The sequence below is a fragment of the Alligator mississippiensis genome, chromosome 8 (assembly GCF_030867095.1).
Source record: "Alligator mississippiensis isolate rAllMis1 chromosome 8, rAllMis1, whole genome shotgun sequence".
NCBI classification, from domain to species: Eukaryota; Metazoa; Chordata; order Crocodylia; family Alligatoridae; genus Alligator; species Alligator mississippiensis.
The window spans coordinates 23,367,314-23,389,332 of NC_081831.1; the positions used below are offsets into that span (position 1 = coordinate 23,367,314).

At 54.1% G+C, this 22,019-nt stretch overlaps 2 protein-coding genes across 6 annotated transcripts; one reads left to right on the plus strand and one right to left on the minus strand.

Annotated features, from left to right (window-relative positions):
* Positions 1-66: 66 nt before the first annotated feature.
* On the plus strand, positions 67-4,133 carry LOC102563736 (adenylate kinase isoenzyme 1). Of its 4 annotated transcripts, XM_059732324.1 has the most exons (5): positions 67-778; positions 1,295-1,494; positions 1,740-1,853; positions 1,989-2,183; positions 2,574-3,719. In XM_059732324.1, exons 1-5 carry the CDS (start codon positions 718-720, stop codon positions 2,640-2,642), a joined length of 639 nt encoding a protein of 212 aa, XP_059588307.1. In that variant the 5' UTR covers positions 67-717; the 3' UTR covers positions 2,643-3,719. The 4 variants fall into 4 exon arrangements, with proteins under 4 accessions (XP_059588307.1, XP_059588306.1, XP_059588304.1 ...); XM_059732323.1 differs by having other exon boundaries at positions 67-1,494; positions 3,630-4,133; XM_059732321.1 differs by having other exon boundaries at positions 67-1,494; positions 1,740-2,183; positions 3,630-4,133.
* Positions 3,759-21,732, minus strand: KHSRP (KH-type splicing regulatory protein). 2 transcript variants are annotated; one of them, XM_019486161.2, is made up of 20 exons: positions 21,448-21,732; positions 17,733-17,829; positions 17,187-17,225; positions 16,843-16,882; positions 16,357-16,406; positions 14,382-14,453; positions 13,083-13,140; positions 12,284-12,455; positions 11,361-11,459; positions 10,767-10,865; positions 9,529-9,631; positions 8,624-8,724; positions 7,560-7,701; positions 7,308-7,468; positions 7,082-7,200; positions 6,258-6,346; positions 5,977-6,177; positions 5,107-5,184; positions 4,849-5,009; positions 3,759-4,477 (listed from the first exon to the last, which is right to left on the minus strand). In XM_019486161.2, the coding sequence occupies exons 1-20, from the start codon at positions 21,637-21,639 to the stop codon at positions 4,469-4,471; spliced, it is 2,082 nt and encodes a 693-aa protein (XP_019341706.2). In that variant the 5' UTR covers positions 21,640-21,732; the 3' UTR covers positions 3,759-4,468. The 2 variants fall into 2 exon arrangements, with proteins under 2 accessions (XP_019341706.2, XP_059588296.1); XM_059732313.1 differs by having other exon boundaries at positions 5,107-5,214; positions 21,448-21,731.
* Between the last annotated feature and the right edge of the window lie 287 nt (positions 21,733-22,019).

Sequence of the window (22,019 nt, forward strand, 5' to 3'; positions counted from 1 at the left end):
GGGGGGTTCAAGGGTTCTTAGGGGAGGGGAGAAATGTGGGTGGGGAGCTGTAGGGGTGAGGGGAGCAGGACACAAGTCCACAGGAGGGTTTGGGGACCCCCCCCCCAGACCTGGAAATTAGGATATTTGGCCTCAGGGCAGGGCCCAGGGGATGGTGGGGGGGGGAGAGCTCATTTCCTGGGGTCTTTGGGACAGGAGATGGATCCTGGCCTCTGTGTCCTGGCTCAAATACAGCTGATTCTCTCCCCCCCCCCCACACACACACACTAAGGACCCCCAGTATGCCCCCATCCCCACCCTGAGCTCAGGCCTGACACCCACAACCCTTCCACCTCTCCCCATTGCCTTCTAGCCAAGCAGAGCAAAGCCAGTCCTATGCCCAGACCCAGGTCTTGTCCTGGGTAAGGACAAGACCCCTGGTGTCCTGAATCCACCCCCACCACACACCTTTCAAGGTCACCTTGTTACCAGCACCCATGAGAGTCAGCTCTCCACCACCAAGACTTCCCCTTCTCAGTCAATCCCAGCCCAGGCTATCCCCCCTCCCCCCCAGGTGCCTTATGACATCAGAAAGCCCCTATGGGCCAGCAGCAGGGCTGGGGCAAACATGGCTAGAGCTAGTTTTCCACAGAGCTGAAGGAAGCTCAGGCCAGGCGGGTGCCTTGGGGACCCCAGCAACGGCTACGTGGCAGAGGGGGACCCTTCGGTGGCTCTGCGATGGGGTTGTGTCAGAGCCGGCTCCCCAAGACTGCCACACCTCTCAAACCTGAGCTGAGGGGTAACCTGGCAGGGGGAGGGGGCACCTGGACACCAGACTTCTGTGCCTCAACTCTGAGGGGAGCAGGATGAAGCAATGAGAAATGGGAATCTGGGCATTTGATACCCAGGATGGGGGTGCAAAACAGGACACCTGGGTTCTGTCTCCAGCCTGGGGGGAGGGAGCAGAGGGTCTCATAGGTTAGAGTCAGGATGGAGCCATGAGCCAGGATGCCTGGGTTCCATCCCAGGTTAGGGAGAGAAGGGGTTCTAGATAAAGGGGCAGGGGTTGATTAGGCACAGATCGACCCATCACCTGCCACCTTCAGCAATGATGCCCAGAGCAGAGATGGGCTTCAGGCCCATAGCTGCATCCCTGGAGCACGCTGGTGGTTGAGCTAGGAGGGATTGCTCTCAGCAGATGGCTGGGAGGGGGGAGGGAGCTGCCTGCCCTGGTCCTAGGCTCCCAGCACTGGGGTAGCCAGTGGGTTCAAATCTGAGCCCTGTGATCTCCCTCCCTGTCTCTCCCTGCTCCCAGAGAAGCTGAAGGCTCCCATCATTGTCTTCATGGTCGGGGGGCCAGGCTCTGGCAAGGCAACACAGTGCCAGCGCCTGGCTGCCAAGTATGGCTTCCACCACCTCAGCATGGGCCGTGTGCTGTGGGATGAGGCCTGCAAGCTTACCACCCAGGGCCAGCAGATTCGGGACATCATGCTGAAGGGAGCTCTAGTGCCCTCTGTGAGTGTTCAACCCCCCCTCTCCCCCTGCCCTGTTCCCCAGTCCCTGAGCAGGCCTCAGACACCTGGCTCCCCTCTGTACCAGCCTAACAGCCAGAGTTTGCCAGGGCTCAAGCACCTATCCTTTGGATGAGTAGGAGGAAGCACATCCTCTATGCCTCTATAGAGGCATTTTAGCCAGGGGTAGGATAGGGATGATGCCCCCCTTCAAAGTGAGGGGTGTTGCTAACCCCCCCACCCCCCCAGGGATTTGTCATCGACCTGCTGAATGACAACATGCTGAAGAACGAGGGAGCCAAAGGATTCCTGATTGATGGCTTCCCCCGGGAGATCAACCAAGCCAAGGACTTCGAGTTTATCGTGAGTGTGATGGCTCCCAGGGCAGGGCTGGGGAGGAGATTGAGACCAGCCCCCCTGGCCTTGCCCCAGGATGCTCCACCAACAGAAGCCAAGGACCCAGGCTCCCTCCCTGACTGGGCCCTGGCTATGCTACAGGCCCGACGCCCCCCCAACATGGTGATTGCCTTTGACTGCTCCACCGAGACCATGATCCAGCGCCTGCTGCTGCGGGGGCAGACAGGGCACCGAGCTGATGACCAGGAAGCCATCATCCGCCAGCGCCTGGAGACATACTACTCCCTGTGTGAGCCTGTGGTGGCCTATTACCACCAGAACAACCTGCTGCGCAATGTAGGTGCAGCTGGAGGGGTCATGAAGACACATGCCCACTTTTCCCCCCCACCACCCTCCAATTCCTGGCAGAGTCCCCCAGGCTTCACAGGTCCCTTGTTCCATCTGAGCCTGGGGGGTAAGGAAGTCTGGGGCTGAAGGGGCAGGGAGCTGACAGCTGAGCTGGGCTTGAGATAACAGCAGCCCCTTGTGCTGTTTCTTCACCACTGGCTGCCCCAAGCAGTGGCTTGCCAAGCATTCAGACTCCTCCCTAGGCCATGGCTTGCAATGCTAAGCCCAAAGCTCCCTCCATGCCCAGCTAAGGAGTAGAGACCTAGGGCCAAGCACCCACAGCCCAGGGCACAGTTGGAGGAGCCTCTCTCAGAGTACTGGCTCCTTCTGGGCCCGCAGATCATGGGTGAGGAGTCAGAAGATGCTATCTTTGCCAAGTGCTGCTCCGTCATCGACAGCCTCCTGTAGCAGAGGCCCCAGCCACCACAGCTGTGCCAGCCACCACCTCCAATAAAGATGCTGCTACCAGCCCATGGACAGTCTTAACTTCAGGGGCCTACACCAGAGAGCAGGCAGCTGCCCACTGCTGGGACAGGAGGGGCACCAGAGCACTGCATGCTGCATGTTTCCCCTGACCCTGCCTTCCCCCGGCAGCTACCTGCACACTTCAGCAGAGGACAGGCCCTGGGAGGATTCTTGCATCCAGCCCAGGGATGAGGCTCCATGGCTAAGGGGAGCAGATGGAAGCAGCACCAGAATAGCTGATTTATCCCCTCCTTACACCCAGTCACAAGCTCAGCATAGCTCCAGGGGACAGACCTCAGGAGAGAAGGGTGGGGGCTCTGATACACAGTGCTCCTCACTATCCCACCACCAAGTCACCCCTGTACACCCCCCCAGCAAAAGCATTAAGGGACAGCTTCACCTAAGAGACAGGGTCTCTCAGGCTCCTGCCCAAGCTCAGGGAAGGGGGCATAAGACCAAAAGCTCCTCCTGCACTGGTGGGACACTAGCAAATGCCAGATACTAGCTCTCAGCTCCAACAGGCAGAGGAGGATGGGGGTACTGGCCTGTGGTGCACACAGCTGTCCCCCCCAAGCCACTCTGCTTACAGCAAGGGTGGGGGGTAGCAGCAGGGAAAGGGCCCCAGGAGCCCACCTGGGATCAACCTAGATCCCAACTGTATAGTGGTAATGCTGCTCTAAACTCTCCCAGGTGGGGCACTGACAAACTAACAGGGCAGGACCAAGTCTGTTCCCTTCAGTAACTCCCCCTGAAAGCAGCCCAAAGCCAGGTGCAGGGGTGGGAGTTCTGCCCTCATCCTCTCATTCCCAGCTCCAGCCCCCCTTCCCCCACAGGGCTGCCAGCCTACATGTTACAAACAGGCAAACCACACAATCAAGAACCCCAGGGCAGCTAGTAGTGGAGGATTAAACAGAGCATTTCATATCACAGAAAGAGGCAACAACCTGCCTGGCCTGCAGGCAGCTCCGAGTTTGTGACTCCAGGCTCAGCAAAAGTTCCCAACCTCCAGGCGCCTCCAGCTGGGCTGGAAGGACAGATGGACGGCACCCAGCGCCCACGGGAGGTTTTGTTCTCGTTTATTTGTGAAGTTAAAAACAAGCGGTAAAAAGTAAAAACCGAGCGCACAATTGTTCCGGCTGGTCGGCTTCAGTCTCCTCTGGAACAGATGGGGTGGAGGGAGGATGGGATGGGGAGGGGGGAGGGAACCCAAAAGAAAAAGAAAAAAAAACCACACAACAGACCAGTCCTGGGAGCAGAGAGATGGGAAGGGAGCGAGCCAGGAAGGGAGTTGGGGGTGGGGAGCTGAGACACCGACACCGGATCAGGAATGTTCGACTCTAACTAAAGCAGTGCGAGTCTCCAGGGGGGACAGGGGACACTTTATTTTTTTTCCCTCTTTTTTTCTTTTTTTAAAACAAAAAACAAAAACAAAAAGGCAGGAAATGTTAACCCCGCAGGGGCCGGGCCAGGCCGGAGTGGGGTAAGGGGGGTGGGCACACCGCCGTTAATTCGCTACAGTCTACAGCGGGCTCAACAGGGGGGAGGGGCGCAAACGCTCGACTGGTTTAAGTTTTATTTTGTGAAGAGACTGGGGGGGTGGAGGGGGGAAAAAGCTGGTGTGGTCTTGCCCCCACCCCCACCCCCCAACCGGTGCCCAGCTCTGGCCAGCTTCCCCCCACCCCGCCCCACCCCCTGCCATCACCACCGCTGCAGTGGCATCTCTTCTGAAAACAAAAGGGGTTTCACAGATGGGGGAGTTCACATTCGATTCACTGGGCCTGGAAAGAGCAGGGAGAGAAAGAAAAAAAAAAAGTCAGCCACTGACTGTCCCTGAGAAAGAGGGGCAAAACTGGAGCTAGACACCCCCCCCAGCCCCATCTTGAAGTAGCCTGGCATGGAACGGAGTGGCCAGGCCCCACAGGGAATGAGATCCCAGCTCTAGTGATCCTCCTGGATGGGGGAAGTTCAAGCTACAGGTAAAGGCCCAGAGTCTCACTGCAATGGAGTCTATGCCCAAGCCTGGGAACTGCCAAGAACACAGAGACAGTTTTCCCCAGCTCCCACGGACACCTGAAAAAAGAAATCAGGCCAGGGTCCACCTAGCTCTGTCACCCCCACCCCACATAGGAGACCTGGGGCCCATGCTCACCTGCTGTCCCTGCTGTGTGGGCGGTGGGGCTGGGCCCGCGGCCCCTGGCGTCTGTCCGTAGTAGGCTGCTTGCTGTCTGTAGTACTCTGCCCAGGCCGCACTGTAGTCCGGCTGGGGGCCGGGTGGGGCTCCAGGACCTCCTCCAGTAGCCACTTGAGCTGCTGTGAGGGAAGAAGGGGGAGAGAACAGGAGAGAGTGAGTCATTGCAGGCAGCTGGGGAAGGTCATGGAGGGTGGGTGGCTGAGGAGCCATGCTTACCTTGCTTCTTGTAATATTCCTCCCAGGCTTTTGTGTAATCCTGTTGTGGGGGTGCCCCCGGCTGCTGGGGCTGTTGGCCTGCAGGCAAAGGCACGTGTGTCAGGGAGCCTGGCACGCGCAGAAAGCAAGGTGAGCAGTAGTAGGACAACTGGGTCTACATGTCCCCACCCCCCATCCAACCCCCACCCATAACCCTAAGAACTGCTGGGATCCCCTCCCACAAGGTGAGACAGCCACCAATCTTGCTAAAAAGCTATTAGCTAGTGAAAGCTGAGCAAAAGCAGCTGCACTTGTTGTTCAAGTAGAATCACTGTCAGGTACAGTTGGGGGGGGGGAAAAAAAGTGTTTAAAAAGGGAAAAAAGTTGAATAAAAAAAAAAAAGTATCTGGGTCCATTTTAGCAGACAGTGCTTAAAAAAAAAAAAAAAAAAAAAAAGATCACCCAACAGTAAAAACTCAATTATACAAAATAGCTTATGAACAGCCAGTAGCAGGAGCTGTAGTCCTGGTAAAAAAATAATAAATATGCAAATAATGAAAGGCAAACATTTGGGGACAAAAGGCTACTGGACTACTAAAACTACCCTGCATTGTCTGCTCACCAGAATAGGAAGCAAGACTAGCTTGCAAGGCAACTAGTGCAGTTCTAGGTATAACAGTGCGTTGTCTGCTGAATAAATCTACATAAGCAGAGTAACCACCCGCATCTCTTAACTCAAGCACTCTCCCTCAGCCCACCAGTGCCCCCATCCAAGGTTGTGGGGCAACACCATGGGGGCATCACTGGACAAGGAGCAAGGATCAAACCAGCACCAAGGAACAGTGAAGACCCTTAAATGCACCCTGCCCCCCCCCCAAGCTGGGGACCTACCTATTTTTTTGTAATACTCCTCCCAGGCTTTAGTGTAGTCTGACTGGCCAGTTGGGGGCGGCTGTGGGGGTTCTCCCTGCACAGGCGGGGCTGCAGGCGCCGGTGGCTGCCCAGGCACGGGGCCCGGGGGCTGCTGGTAATAGTGCGAGTAGTAGGCTGCCCAGGCCGCATTGGGATCCGCTGCAGCCGCTGCTGCTTTGCCTGGAAAGAAGCAGAGCATGTAGCCCCTGGGATGCACAGCTGATGTCCCACTCTGCCCTACCCACATCGGTGATACTCACTTGGGTCATGAGGTGCAGGTGGCTGCCACTGCGGGTAGGTGTTCCCCCAGCCCTGGGGTGGGTACTGGTGAGGAGGAGGACCGCCAGGGCTGTAGGGCAAGAGACAGAGACACAGAGACAGGGCAGAGAGTTACCATCCTGGCATGGGCCAGGACTGGCAGAAGTGAGGGAGGAGTCCCCGGCCTCAAGGCACCACAGAGCCTGACTGTGACATAAATGCCCCGTTTCTCCTAAAAAGGAGGCACCTGGGCACAGATCTGCACCCCTCCCATACCCCCAATCAGGTGCCCCACAGAGGCAGCTGGCACATCAGAAGACAAGAACTGCCTCTCCCGGGTCACACTAGGTCCATCTTCCCCGTCTGTGTCACACATCACCAGGATGCGGATGCTGGAAGTGAACTGGGCCCGACTATGGTTTTCTCTCCACCCCCTTCAACTTGCAGACTCCAACTTTTAAGGTCCAGGACGTTCCAATTCAGAGACCATGCCCCTCACTCCTGTGCACTATAGCTACTGATGCCCCTTTTCCTCCAAGGACAATATCCAATCTCTTTGTGAATCTGGCTAAACTCAGTTTCCACCACATCAGGTGGCAATGAGTTCTACCTTTTAATGCCACACTGGGTGAAACACCCCCCCTCCCCTGCCCTGTGTTTGGTTTAAACTGACAACTTATTCACACCATTCATGCCACCCCCTACCTGCATCTGACATGGAGCCAGGCAGCCTATATTGCCCACGGCTATGAGCACACGCTGTTCTGACATCTTTTGCTACTCTTCCTCCCCCCACATTCCCCAGACATGAACACCCAACACTTACTGAGGAGGGGCTCCTGGAGGGCCCTGATTGAACGGTCCTGGGTTGAAAGGCCCCATGGGGCCAGCAGGTCCTGGTGGCCCCCCAGGCCCTGGTCCTGGTCCAACTGGGCACAAAGGACCCTGGGAAGAAGAGACATCCATACGTGAGCAGCAGCAGCAGCACTGGACCCAAGGTTAGCCCAGGGCTCCCAGCCCTCAAACTGTCCCTCTAAAAAGCCTGCACCCACCTCTATCTTCTCCTCGATGAGCTGCTTGGCGTGATCAATCTGCTGTGGGGACCCTCGGATGATGAACAGCTTGAAGTTGGGGTCACCATTGGGAGGCAGCTGCCGTGAGATCTCCACAAATGCCCCCGTCTGCTGGTTTATGGCTTTGACATTCTCCCCACCTGGAAGAGACAGAGGAAGTGGGGCAGTGATGGGGTCTGTATATCTGGGCACCCCCAGGGACTTGCTGCTGAAACAGCCAAGGTCACTCACCTCTGCCAATGACCAGCCCACACTTGTGCGTTGGGATGGAGAAGGTCATCTCCCCACCTGGGGGGCCCCAGTTGCCCTGCCCTCGTCCTCGTCCTCTGCCCCCAGGGGGCATCCCTGGGCCAGGGGGGCCTGGTGGGCCGCTCTGCAAGATGAGCAGGAGACAGGGCATCAGAAAGGAGTCACCAGGGGAAGAGGACATCACATCCAAGGCCCCCTCATCTTTACTGACTGGTACAGCCCTGGGCACAGGGCAGAGGGGCTGCTGGGTCACACTGGTATCACTGGAGAAAACCTAGACTGGCTAGCTCTAGTTGAAGCCCTCATAGTCCTCCCTGGGATCTCCCTTGCATCCGCTTCTCAGACCCCATGTACATGCTACACTTAAGGCATGATTTACAGGTTTTGCCTTAAGTGATCACCAAGCAACATGTTCAAATCAATTAATGGCATGATAAAAGGAATAGCTACAAAATTACTCCACAATCTGTAATAACTTCATAGTTGCTTCTTATGCCATTAACTGAACATAAGGCCAGGGGCCCCTGTGGCTGGGAGCCCCATCAGCTGACCTGTACACCCCTGAGCTTGGGATCTATAAATTGACAGGGTCACATGGACCTCCACAGCTGGGAAATTGCAGCAGCTCATCTCCCAGCTGCAGCCATGTGGTACACTTCTGCCTGGTGCACCTCAGCTGAGGGGGCTCCCTATAGTGGGAACTTGCTTCTTGTCAGTACAGGGGAAGCCTAGGTTCAGGCTCCCTCTGCAAGGGCAATAAGGTGTGATGGGATCTGATCATACCTCCTGTCATGTATGCACGGCCTCCAGAGGACAGGAAAGGCCAAAGGGGGCTAGGATCAGGCACAAGCCCAGCCTGTCCCTCCGCATCCTATAGGGGATGCCAAAGGAAGGGGAAAACCCCTGCAGAAAGCAGAGATGGAGATAATCCAGCCTTGCTTCTGTCTCCCTGAATCACCTTTCTGCCATGCTACCCAAGAGGGAAGGTTCACTAAGCTCCCCACCACACCCCTTTCCCAGGAGACAGCCTCCCCACAGCCACATACCCGGAGACTCTGGAGAAGATCATTGATGATGCGGGCAGCATGCTCACACCGGTCTGGGGGACCCATGATATGGGCAATCTTCTCAGGTCCAGTCCCGTCATCTGCAAGGAGTAGGAGAGCACTGTGGAAAGGAGCTGGAGACCCTTACACCAGGGCAAGTGCCTGGCCCCACTGGCATTCCACCCCCTGGCAGGAAGGAGAACCATCCCTGAACCCCCACCCCTCCTCACCCTGATCCTAATGCAGTACTCTGACACTGTCTACACCCACAGGGGAAGCTGGGGCAGCAGCAAGGGAAGGACTGAGGCACAATGAACCATTCCACCCCAACTGCCCACAGAAACAGCCTTATCCCTTTTCCTCCTAGTGTGAAATAAGCAACTCCCTTCCCCCCCCCCTTCTCCCCCCCGTCCATTAATGCAGGGGGATCCACCTGCTAAGCAGGCACTGCAAACTGTACCCTAGGGCAGGGGCAGGAAGGGGAAGCTAGAGGGTGGGGGAGAAGGGTGGAGCAGCAGCCAGGCCTCAGTCTGTTAGACACAGTCCTGCCTCAGTGCACTGAACCCTGCTCACTCCTCAATGGAGGAGAGGATTCTTTTCCTCATCTCTAAAGACAGGTCATGGGACAGCTGACGGATCCTGCCTACAGCCTCTCTTCTTCTCCCCCCAAAAAGAAGAGTTTGCCTTGGTGGGGTCTTTTTTAAGAAAGTAAAATCCTGCACAAGCAGTTCAGCCACAAGGAATGCCTTGGAAGGAGCCTAAAGCACCAAGGGTGGCACCACTTTTTGGTCAGAGGGACTGGGTGTGGAAGAAAAGTCCTAACAGGCCCAAAAGCCCTGCCAACAGGGATAGGAGGGGCAGGCATCTCTTCCAGGGCAGGGAGGGGATATAGTCAGGCTCCCAACCTTGCTTAAATTGTATCCGAACTCCAGCATCATTTTGTATTTTCTTGATCATCTCCCCACTGCGGCCAATAACCACACCCACAGAGTGTCTGGGCACTGGAACCTGCAGGCAAGAGGGAGATGAATTGCATTTCAGGCAACACCAGCCCTGAATTTCAAGCTACTGCTGCCCTCTGCTGGCCAACCTGACAACAGTATCCCAGACACCACAAGGAGGATGAGTGCAATGGAGGGACTTCATGTGGGCAGAGACTAACTAGGCCAGGCATGTTCTGTTTAGAACAGATGCTTGAGGGGGGCATGAGAAGGGTTTACAAAATCTAAACGGTGAACAGAAAGTCAATAGGGATTTATTATTCATTAGCTCTCACCAGACAAAAACGAGGGGTCACTATATGAAACTAGTAGGATGTTAAGTTTAACGCAAGGCAGTCTTTCCAAACAGTGGGTGCATCTACATGTGAAGTTAGGGTGACAAACTCTGGCACGGTTTGCACCAGAGTTAACCACTCTCAGGCACAGCATGCACACATGCATCCAGGACAGCAGCAGGCTTGGGAGGGATCAGTCCCAGGCTCTGGGTGGCAGCAAAGGGGCTGGCTGGGGCATGAGTATGCCAAAAGTACAGAGCTGTGTAGCTAGGTGGCAAGCAGCCCCTGCATTTTAGCATCCTCATACCCTAACCAGCCCATCACTGTCTACAGGTGTGTTTTGTTTCACTGAGTTATTCCAACAAAAGATAGTACCATCCCTGACAGTACTCCTACAGCAGAGTTAATTTACTGTGCCCTAAGTGTACATGTAGACAGTGATGCTTTACTACAGAACTAAGTAGTCAACTCCACTGTAAAGCACATGTGTAGATGCACCCATTGTGTAAATAAAGGGTGGAACTCATTGCCACTAGATGTGGTGGAAACAGAGTTTAGCCAGGTTAAAAAAAAAAAAAAGTCACATTTTTTGGAGAAAAGGGGCTCCAGTAACTATTGAGCACAGGAGTGAGGGGCACAGCCTTTGAATCAGAATGCCCTGGACCTTAAATATGCTGGAGGCTGCAAGGGAGAAGCAAAGCGTGGGAAAAACTCTAGTCAGACCCAGTTCACTCTCCCTTTCAGCATTCACTCTCTGCTGCTGTGTGACACAGGAGACTGGGCAAGATGGACCTAGGAAACAGCAATTCTGATGACAAGCCCAGGAGGAAGAGCTGCCTGGACCAGAGCAGCTCCCCTGCTACTTACATCTATTCCTCCCCCAATCCTGGAACCGTATTCATTTCGGTCACCAAAGCCACCCTGGTCACGCTCCCGTAAGATGTCCATCACCATCTCACAGGCTTGCTGTAGGCAAGAGGCAACAGTGTAAGTAAGGAGACTCACTGCCATCCAGACCCCACAAAGCTGTCAGACATGGAATGTCCTCCCCCCACCCCACCACTTAGTGAGCTGGGTTGAATCGCCAGATACCAGAGCAGAAAGGGGCTGAAGTAGCCACAGAACAACCCCAGCTGCAGAGGAGGGGGCAGGAACACATGGCTCCTAGCAGAACTGTCCCTCTCCCACAACATAGCCTGGCCAGGACTAACCACCCCACTGCTTGCTTTACACTGTTCCCATCATCCCACAGGAGAATTATCCTGCCAGGCTTTGTATTCAAGGCCCAAGACAGAAGAATCAGAAAGGCTCAGCTCAGAATAGGAAGCCAGATCCTGGGGGAAGGGGCCCTTCCTGCCTGTCAAGCAATGAGCCCTCCCCAAGGGCACATGGGACCACAGTGCAGCATCTGAAGAGAGACTGTGCACTCCCCACCCCCAGCCCTGGGAACTGGACCCCTACCTGCACTTTGTAAGGATCCCCAATTATCCTCAAGGGTTTGTCCACGTTGGTGTTCTGGGAACCGTCTTGAATCAGAATCATTTTTACTCCAGCTCTTTCCTGTGTCAGGGGATGAGACAGGAAGAGGTCAGAGATGTGGCTACCGTGTCTTTCAGACCTGTTTCTTCAGCTAGTCCAAAGGGTCTCTCTAGGGCTTTCTCCTGGACGAAGGCAAGGAGCCAGGACCAAGGATGCTGTTTCCCAACAGTCCATTGAGATGCTCAAGAACTCAACTCTTGCCTGTTAAACCAGTCTCCAGGATAGACCCCAAGCTCCTATTCACAGGCTTTGGCCCCTTACAAGTGGTGAACATCTGTGGAGCCAGTCATGGTTCTAGGGATGAAGAACTGTTTGAACCTGAGCCAATTTAGGGCCTCAGCTAACACCAGTTCATTTCAGCCCAGCCACCTCCTGCCCTGCCCCAGGTAGAGGCATCCATGCAGGCTCACAGCTCCCCAAGCCTAGCCAGGACTTGGGAGCCTAGAGATGGATCACATGAGTGTAGAAGTGAGCAAGGAAAAGCCAGGCAATGGGAAACTCAGTGCAGCCCATTACAGGGAAGGAAAGGTCTACTGGAATACAGCAACATTAAATCTCCAGCGCAGACATGGTCGGAGCTGAATCCACAGAGTACTTGGGGAAAGCTACTGGCACACCATACTTGTATCCATTGAGATCAGGGCATATCCAGGCCCAGACTGCCACAAGGGTTAGTGGGAGTAACACTGGATTTGGGAAGGAATCACAAGCCATGTGTGATCCAGGTGAAGAGGCACCAGTGCGAGTGGGCTGACTGGATGCAGAACAGCACGGAGAAGGGGATGGCAGCTTGTCTGACCACCTGCACCTCCCCATTCCCCAAACCCCAAGGTCCCAGCCATTACCTGCAATTGCTTAATGGTCTCCCCACCCTTGCCAATAACCAGCCCTGCCTTCCCAGCCGGGATCATAATCTCCTGCACTGTGCCGTTCTGCCCATTGGCGTTGTCGTGGAACTGGCCCGGGGGCCCACCACGGCCCCGCGACACGATGTCATCCAGCATCATCTTCGCCTTCCTGCGGGGGAAGAGAATGCAGCACCATGGGGAAGGGAAGGGGCCACCTGCCAGCCTATAGGATTCTTTGGCCTACTGTACCATGAGGCTGAGGGCACTCCTGATAGGCCCTGGGAGTAGGCTTGGCTGCCTTCTGCAACTCTAAGCCCATATTTATAAAATCCCACTGGATGCTGCTATTCCCTTGGCCAGAGCTTGGCATGATACTACACACCCATGCTGGGTGCTTGAGCTTTCTATTCTAGGGTCAAACTTGGGCCATGTGACAACCTGGCCCCAGCTTGGGGCAAGAAACCAAAGGATGCACCATAAACAGCAAGGGTCTCTGCCTGGGCTTGCCACCCTCCCTGCTCAGAGAATCATGGCTTGAACAGGGGGACGATATAAATATAACTAATGCTTCTCAGCATCTCTCTTCCCATCCAAACTCCACAGGGCCCTCAAGATGGGGATGGGTGCTCAAAGGAGATACATCCATGGCAGACTCGCAATGACAAACAGGAGAAACCTGAAGGCAACAGTTTGCCAGCAAGGGAGGGGGAAAGAGTGTAGGTAAAGAAAGTTTGGATGATGGAGCTTAGCTGCCAGCCAGCAGAAGCCCCCAGCAGACTCCTGGCATGGTACTTACTGAACAGCTTCTGGAGACCCGGTCAGGGAGACGCTCCGCTCCGGCAGACCACCGCTGTCTGCAGGGAAGAGCACGGTAAAAGAAGCCTGTCACCGCAGCTCCCATCTTGCTACATGTGTCAGGGTGTTTTTAAGCCTTCCTCAGAGACACTGGGCATTGGCTGCAGCCCAGGCTGGGGATGGCAAATGGGCTGTGCCAATGCTCCTGCTGGGGCTCAACCCCAGATGGTCAGGGCTAGAGGGTCTTGCCTCTTCAGTCAAAGTCAAACTGTCACCAGATTTGGGATCAGGAAGAAATTTTACTCTCTGGTCAGACTGGTATGGCAGGAGGCAGGGGGGCGGGTGCGTGGAGGAGAAAGAGCATCCTTCCTTTATAGCAGGGGCATGACCTCCGCCTTGGCTCTCAAGCATATAAAATCGACAATGTTTTACAGCAGCAGGATGTTGGCTGCCACAGTACCCTGCTTTCCCTGTGGCAGGTCTGGGTGTGATATCTGGTGTTGCATCAGGGTTAACAATATTATGAAGAGTTTAGATGATGGATTTGTATGGGATGGTTTGGACAGGGCTGACCAAAGATATTGCTGGGAGCAAGCTGGAGTGTTTTAGTGCCAGGGGCATGCAAATTTGGATTCAGACTAGCACCTTTAGGACCTGCAGCATATCAGGCAGCCAGCAACTCCCCTGACTAGAGACCCTCCACTATCCAAAAAAGTTAGTTACACTGCTATTAAAAATAACTGCCTCAAACCACAGGGCTGGGGAGGGTCTGAACGTACAAGGATGAGTCTGGCAAAGAGCAAGTCAATAGGTATTTATTATTTACCATCTCTCACCATACAAGAACTAAGAGTCACAACATGAAACTACCAGGGAGTAAGTTTAAAACTAACAGAAGGCAGTTCTTTTTCACCCAGCGTAGCATTAAAGGGCGGAACTTGTTGCCACCAAATGTGGTGGAAGCCGAGAATTTAGCCGGATTCACAGAAGGGACTGGACATGTTCTTGGAGAAAAGGGACATCTGTAGCTCTTAAGCATGGGAGTGAGGGGCACGGCCTCCGAATCGGAACTTCCTAGACCTTAAACGCTGGAGGTTGCAAGTGAGAACAATAGTGGACAAAAACCCAGTTCAGACCCAGTTCACTCTCCCTGTCAGCATCTACTCTCTCCCATCACATGACAGGAGACTGGGCAAAATAGACCTAGGATGCAACCCATGATATGTCAGGTCTTATGGCTCCATGGGATCAGTGTCCTGCTTCCTCCCACCCCCTGGCCCCAGCAGGTTCTGCCCCATACCTGGCGAGATCTGTACTTTGCAGCCAGAGTCCTGCTGGATTTTGTTGATTTGTTCTCCTCCTCTGCCAATGACTGGAAAAAGAAAAGCAAGAAACAAGCAGCACAGCTGACAATGCTGGCCCACAGCAGGGACAGGAAACAGTGGCACCAGGCAGGTCTCGAAGCAAACCACTCCACATGGCTTGATCTTTGCAGCCATACTTGCAACAAACCAACCTAATACCCACAGCCATAGGGAAGCCAGAAGCTAGAGGGCAACTGGGGTTCAGGGGAACATACTGGGGGGCAGCATGGCAGGCTCTAGGGTAATGATTTTCAGCTGACTACCACAGCACCCCAGGGAAGCCACAGGATTTCTTCAGGGGTACCATGATGCCAGAACCATGGTGGCAGTGGCCAGATAAAACTATCCTGTGTGCATAACTGTGGCACATTGGCGGGGGGGGGAGGGGGGGGGGGGGGCACACTTCCCCTGCATTAGAGTTCTCCGATAGCCCTAAAGCACATGCAAGAGCTGGCTCCAGCTATAGCCCTTCCCAGCCTGCCCCCCACTCCCCCCCCCCCCAAGGAACCAGAGGCACACTGGAAAAATCTACCTGCCCCATGCACCCATGTTTCTGGGGGACACCGGGCAGAAACAGACCTGCAGAGAAGCCTAATGAGACAGGGGAGTGCATGTGTACTGGAGCCCACCCTGTCTCATTGTCAGCAGGTGTGCAAGGCAGTTTTAACTGGCTACAGCAACACCCAGTTGAAAAGCACTAAGGTCAGCTGAGCACAGTAGAGGGGTGCCACCACATTCAGTAGTGGAGGGATGTCCAGATGCTGAAAAGGTTGGAACTATCTTTCAGGGCTCATACGGTACCACTCAAAGCATTCCAAGGAGAGCCTCGTCCTCCTCATATGGGCAGGGATGCAGAGACAAACAACAGAACAGGAAACCTGGCTCAGAGCATTGGCTGGGTTCTAAATGCAGTGACCCTCTGATGCTTGAGTTTGTGGTGTGGCAGAGATGGAGCAGGGGTGTGCAGGGAGCCAACACTTGCTTCCCCCAAGGAAATTTTAAAGGAAAAACAATTCAGATAAATATGGTTCCCCACAGGATCTCAAAGGAACCAGCTCTCTGGGTGAGCGTGGTGGCCTCAAACCTAGATGTATCCCTGAGCTGCAGAGAGCCTTGAAAGGCCAACCAATGGGAGCTGTGTTTTTTTTTTTTATATAAAATCAAGCTTCCCTGGGCTCCCATCCTGTGAGCAGCAAGGTCCAAAACCCTCCTTAGCACTCCTCTGCTGGCCACCAAGTCACACCCTTGCTCCTTTTGTGGGGAAGGGTTCATTTGGTGTTCCCTTCAGCCATTGCTGGTGGGCAGGAGTGGAGTGGGGAGGGGCTGCTTGCTTGAACAATGCCAAAGTCAGTCCTGGGAGGGGGATGTGGAGTCCTCCAGAGCTCACCTGGCCCGACCCAGAGGGATAAGGCCTTCCCCATTAGCCTAAGTCCCAGGGGAAGCACCAAGAATCATGGTGACAGTGCATTCCCTGCTGCCAAATGCAGGGAGCCAGGGCCCAAGCATCCCAGAGCTCCCTCACCTCACAAATAACCCCACAGGCAAGTTCTGGACAGAGCATCAAGATAAGGATTCAAAAGAATGGGGTTCCAAGCGAGGTCTGGAAGGGGCTTCCAAGGAAGGTGGTACTCTCCCCTACTCTGGGGGGTCTTCAATAGGAGACTGGACAAGCACCTAGCTGGGGTCGTCTGACCCCAGCGCTCTTTCCTGCCCAATGACCTACTGAGGTCCCTTCCAACCCTAACATCTATGACATTGGAGCATCTGTAACAACACAGCAGAGAACCAAGGGTTTCTAGGCAAGCTTGAGGCCTGGCTTGCAGGAGCCAGGCTGGTATCAGCAAGGGCAGGCAGCAGTTGAAAGACTTTTGCAAACAACCATGGGATGCTTCCTCCCCACCCGATACTCACTGAGTCCCACCATGCCATCAGGCACTCTGTACTCTTCAGTAACAGTCGACCTGCAACAGGAAAGGGACAACAGGTTAAAGTGAGAAGCCAGAGGGTAACAGAAAAGACGGAGAATGGATCAGCTGGGGTCACATATCATGTATAATGTCTTTCTTTGGCCTGGGAGGAGACATGTTGGAGCCCAAGCCCTGGAAGACAAATTGTGCTAAGATATCAAGGCACCAGAATGGAGGCCAAAGTGTGAGGTCTTTCCACTGCCTGCAAGGCACACAGATGCCAGAAAAGACTAGGTTCCCTACTAGCATGCCAAAGCCAGGTATCAGTTTCCCATACAACCAAACAGCCAGGCACATTACAGGGCAGCAACATGCTGCCCCATGCACCCACAGTGGGAGGCTGATGCTCAAAGTTAAGAAACATCAAGTTCTCAGGGCTTGGCAAGATCTCACAGACCTCACAGCTGTCAGGGCATGGAGGTAAGTTTACCTGGGAGGAGGATGGATCGGTCCCAGCTGCGTGGATAGTGCTAGAAAGAAAACAAGGCAGGATTTTGGTGAGAAATCCACAGAACAGCAGGCAAGCTACTGCCTCACTGCTAGGGGATGGCTAGCTTCTCAGCCAGATTCCACAGAAAGCAAACAAGATCCCAGCCCATCACAGATCAGGCAGAGAGCACTAGGGTAGCCCATCACAGATCAAGCTTCTGCATTCAGAACCTACACCTTCCTTCTCCTGCCATGCACGAAGCCTAGTTAGCCTCTCACCTTTGCTAACCCTCTCAGACAGCACTCTACTTCTCCCTTTCCCCTCTTAAGGGAAGTTATACTTACAGTCCGTCTGGGCAGCCAGCTTCTTGCTCTCCGGCTGGTCTGTTCAAAGCAGAAAGGAATCCATTAGGTGCAGCACAAACTCTCTCCAGTGCTCAAAGACAGCCCTGCCCTCCAGGAAAAAAAAATCAGCCAGGGACCAATGCTACAGGTACAAGGGGCTGAATCTGTCTATGACCTTTCATCAAAGCAAGCCCATATGGCATGGAAATAACAGGCTCTAGATAAACACAAAAGCAAGTGTCTCTAGCACAGTCCCAGCCATGTATGCATCTTTACTCTGTGCCTTGGGATACATGCAACAATCAGGAAAGCACTACAGTTCTGGCCAGTGCCAGAGTAAAAAATGGGGACTAGGAGTCCTGGGAGCTGGCCTTTATCCCCAAGTCTGCCAGCAGCTCTGTGCCCTCGAGGCAAGCCTTTCCATTTGCATTACTCAAATACATGACCTGTGTAGCAGGAAGACCCACTTCACACCCAGAAAGGTGCCACTACCCTAGTGCCCACCGCTGGTGGCATATCAAGCCCCGAATTAACAGGTGACCATACCTCCATCTTCCAGTTGTCTCTTCTGACCCCCAAACCCAAAGTCTGGAGTGTTGTTGTTCACCGTTGTAGCTGTATCTCCCCCGATTTTTGCTGCAATCTGAAAAAAAAGAAAGTAGTTGGCATTGGACAGTGACTGCTGTTGAAAGGAAAACCCTTCCGGAGATCACAAGTAGTGTGGGCAGCGTGGACATTTGGTAGGGAGCAGAACAGAAAGCCATGGCTTTCAGAGGTTGGCCCCTGCTGGGCTAGGGGCTGCAGCCTGGGCAACCGCATTTCACCTCCACACAATGCCAGGTAACAACTCATACAGGTGATGGAAGAACTTGAATGCCCTTGCCTAGGCCTGGGCACAGAGATGAAGGTGTTTACAGCATGCAACTTGCCAAAACTAATACCACAATGTTTGAGCAAGGTACCAAGCTCTCAAGAAGTCTTTTGAGGCAAAACTTCTCAGCACCACTGTGACTTTTTTCTTAAGAGCAGAGATACCCTGTTAACCATGGCACAAGAACTCCTCATCCTGTATTTCTGCTCAATGCCAAAGGAGAAGCAGCAGTATTTTCACAGTTCAAACCAAGTTAGCACACCCAATACTTGCTGTAGAAGGCTACACTATTTCACCTGCTTTCTCTCTGGCTTTGAAAGTTCGTGCTTTCTGGCCAATTCCTGTCTCTCACCCCAGCTGTGAGGGGACAAGTCTCCCATAAACATAGGACCATTCCCTCACACATCACAGACTTCCTCACACTGATTTTGCATTCAAAAGCCCAAGCACATACTAATATCCCACAGCTACCAATATATTTGTTCATCCAGAAGCATCTCTGACTCCAAGGCACTGATTTCCCTACTCTCTTTAAAATTAAATGCAACAAACAACAGCACAATAGCATTTGCTGCAGGTTTTAATTTAAGAGTCTAGTGCAGCAACTGTTACTCTGAACACAGCACAATGGATGTAAATGTCCAACTTGAGTATATATGCTAACAATAACTGGTGACTACAGATCTGTAATACTTCAATTACTGGCTAAATTGATGTGAACAATTAAGCTTCAACAGGGTAGAATTAAAAGTTCCCAGAGCAACCTTAAACCCTGTACTTCCTAGCAAAGTTTACAGCCTTAGTGCTGCACTGATTTTGTTTGGGAGCTATTTTTAAGGTAGCTTCCTTGTTTTGCAACCCGCCTTCAGTTCAGGATTCTGCTCTCTGGTGGGAGCTGGCAAGTGGCTGGAGATGGAGTAGGATGCCACGATACTCAGGTGCCACGGACCAGAACACAGCCAGCACAAGTCCTTTTTACAGCCTCCATCAATTGCAAGATGCAGAACTCTTATCTCCAGTGCTGTCAACCCAAGCCAGCCAAATACAGCAAAATAAGACGGCAAGCAAGGCTTCTTCACCCTGCCTCGGGCAACAGCCAGCACTACTATTAATTATGGTTTTCAATACTTAACAAGCTCCGTTCTCTACGCTCCACAGAACTAGAGGCTCTCCCTGCCCTGAAGTGCTGACATCCAAAGCTGACTGCAAAGGATCCTTCTTTGGGCCAGAGAGGGAGGTTTGTGAGGAGAGCTGAGATACAGCTCTGTTGATAAAAATGCATCTCCCCAGGAGCATCCTTTTACTGAGAGAGCTGGGACCAGCATTTCCTTACTGGCAGGGAAGCATCTCTACCAGGACTTCAGTTAGTACAAAAGCCTCATAAATGAATATCAAAGCCCCTGACCCGGCAAAAGTTTCAAGGATCAACCTGTCCTCACGTTAATTTTGGGAATTAATTTCATCAAGAGGCTCAGGCACCCATGAAACAGTAAGGATTTTCTGGGACTTCCAAGCCTTACTGGATTTCAACTAATCACACAGAAAGGAAGAGCTCTGCATCCTTGCGTTAGCCCCAAAGCCATTTCGTGACCACCTCGGTTTATTAAAAACGTAAGCCTGACTATAACTTAAGACTGCACATGCAGAGGTTTTGATTCTGATATCCTGGCTTGTTCACCACCATGAGTTGTCTACCTCAGGCAATCTTCTCCTTTCAATGCATCACAGAATCACAGAAAAGCAGAGCTGGAAGGCTGGATCCCCAGAGGTCACCTAGGTCCAACACCCTGTCTGAGGCAGGATGATCCCCATCCAAACCAGCCCATACAAATCCTTGTCTAGCATAGTCCTAAAACTACATAATCAACTCTGCTGCATGTTCCCCGAAGACACCAAACCCCGCCCCTCCAACCTGCCACAGGTAAAGCCAGGGGATGAACATGCAAGCACCTACTACTACAAGTATTTGTTAAAATCACTCAAGAAATCCAAAAAGATGACCCTCCCCCCCAGTCACTGACGATCTGACTACAAGGTAAAAAATCCCCCCTGACCCCCAGTGCTGCAACTGGTTTGACCACGAATGGAAGACCCTCTAATTGGGAACCTCCTAGCATGAATCTCAATAGTAATTTCTAGCCAGGGGAGAGCTACAAAGCACATGACACTAAAAAAATAAGCACCATTTCCCCAAACTTCAGGTAATGCCAGTTTTATGTCAAAGTCCCCCCACAGGACACATTAGACCCCCCCCCCAGTGTTTATACCACAGCAAGGCACAGTTAAACAGTTAGAAGATTTTCATAAAACCTAGTCCCAAATTATAAGCACTCTCCTTTTCTCCTGTATCCATACCAACTTCCAACATCCCATAAACTAGAGAAACATCTAACATGGCCAGGTGGCTACCCTGACCAATGCCCCTGTGCCAAGCCACTCTCTGGGCATTTTCACATGGACACAAATCCCTTGCAAGAATTCATCTGAATTGGTAGCATTTCCGCTGACACCTCCACTGCCTGAAGAATCCAAGCCACAGTTCACCCAGCAGCTGGAGATGCGCCTTTGCTCCCCAGAAAATCCCAGCCCATTCCCCAGCATGTCAGGTAACCAACTTTCCCAGATGTCCTCATGCAACCAAATTGTGTGTGAGGTCAGGGGGCCCAGGTTCACCACAACCCAGGGAAAGGTACCATGGGGAGAGGGCTCAGGGACTTCACCACCCCCTGCTAACCTTGCAAGGCCAGGGTGGCACAAGGAAACCTACAAAGCCTGGGGTGCAAAGACACCAAAGCCCCAGCCCCCAGGAAGTGACATGCATGGTCCCCACAGGCCTCTCCAGCTCAAGGACTGGGAAACCAACACCAAGTGCAAGCTGACCTAGGACAGAGGAGCCCCAGCCCCAACTACGCCAGCTTTGCCACAGGGTGCAGAGTCACGGGGGAGCAAGGGACAACACTCAGATGCCCAAGTTCCTCCCCCACACACATGGCTGCCCCGGAGAGGAGCAGCCTCACAAACCCTCTGGAAAAATAAATACTGCCCCCCCCAATACAGGTCACCAGGTGTGGAGTACAAGGGGGGGGGGGGAAGGGACGCTACCTCAAGGCACTGCCCCCCAGACCCCCACCATGATGCCTCTGCCCCCCACAGCTGCCCCAAGACCCACCACACCACAGCACACTGCTCCCTCTGCTCCCTGCCCACACCCCCCAACCGCAGCTCTTCCCCCGCCCCCCCCGACGCTCCCACCTGCCCCCCACCTCAGGACCCCACGGCCTCCCTCCCACTCCACGTCCCTCCACCTGCCCTACCCAGGACGCCCCACGGCGCAGCGCCTCCCACACGAGGCCCCAGCCCCACTGCCTCCCCCAGCCGCCCCCCGCTCACCTGCCGGGCCCGCTGCACGGCGTCGGCGAAGGCGTCCTTGCGGATGCCGCCGGGCGGCCCCCCCGCGCCGGGCCCCCCCGCGCCCCCGCCGCCCGCTCCGCCCGGGGGGGGGCCCCCAGCTCCGGAGGCCCCCGCTCCGGCGCCGGGGGGCCCAGCGGACGGAGGGGGCCCGGCCGGGGGATAGTCCGACATGGCGGCGGCGGCCGGGACAGACGCTGAGGCGGCGGCGGCGGCGGCGAGGGCTCAACGCGGGAACCAGGCCCAGCTCTCCACACACGCCCGCAAAGCACGCTGGGAGGGGGGCGGGGACTCCACCGAGAGTCCCCTCCCCCCCTTCGCCGGCCGCAGCCAATCACTCACGTCGGACGGTCTAAGTGGCAGCGACATGAAGCCAATCCTGGGGAAGGAAAGCCGGCGGCAACCCCTGACTGGCCTATTAAAGAGAGAGGAGGTGGGTGTCGCGGGGGAGTGACAGCTGGATCAGTCAATGAGAGGGGGGAGAGTGCCAGCGTTCGCTTTGCCATTGGCCAGCAAGCAGTGAATGACCTAGTGGATTGGCATGCCACTAAGCC

Excerpts from the sequence above, each read along its gene's own strand:
- LOC102563736 (XM_059732321.1), top strand. The coding sequence starts at position 1,324 with ATGGTCGGGGGGCCAGGCTCTGGCAAGGCAACACAGTGCCAGCGCCTG. Across the intron at positions 1,495-1,739 it reads AGGGAGCTCTAGTGCCCTCT|GGATTTGTCATCGACCTGCT; the intron begins GTGAGTGTTCAA and ends CCACCCCCCCAG. Across the intron at positions 2,184-3,629 it reads AGAACAACCTGCTGCGCAAT|AAAGAGGCAACAACCTGCCT; the intron begins GTAGGTGCAGCT and ends TTCATATCACAG.
- KHSRP (XM_059732313.1), bottom strand. The coding sequence starts at position 21,639 with ATGTCGGACTATCCCCCGGCCGGGCCCCCTCCGTCCGCTGGGCCCCCC. Across the intron at positions 13,141-14,381 it reads CAAAGTACAGATCTCGCCAG|ACAGCGGTGGTCTGCCGGAG; the intron begins GTATGGGGCAGA and ends TCTTCCCTGCAG. Across the intron at positions 5,215-5,976 it reads GGAGTATTACAAAAAAATAG|GCTCCCTGACACACGTGCCT; the intron begins GTAGGTCCCCAG and ends TGCGCGTGCCAG.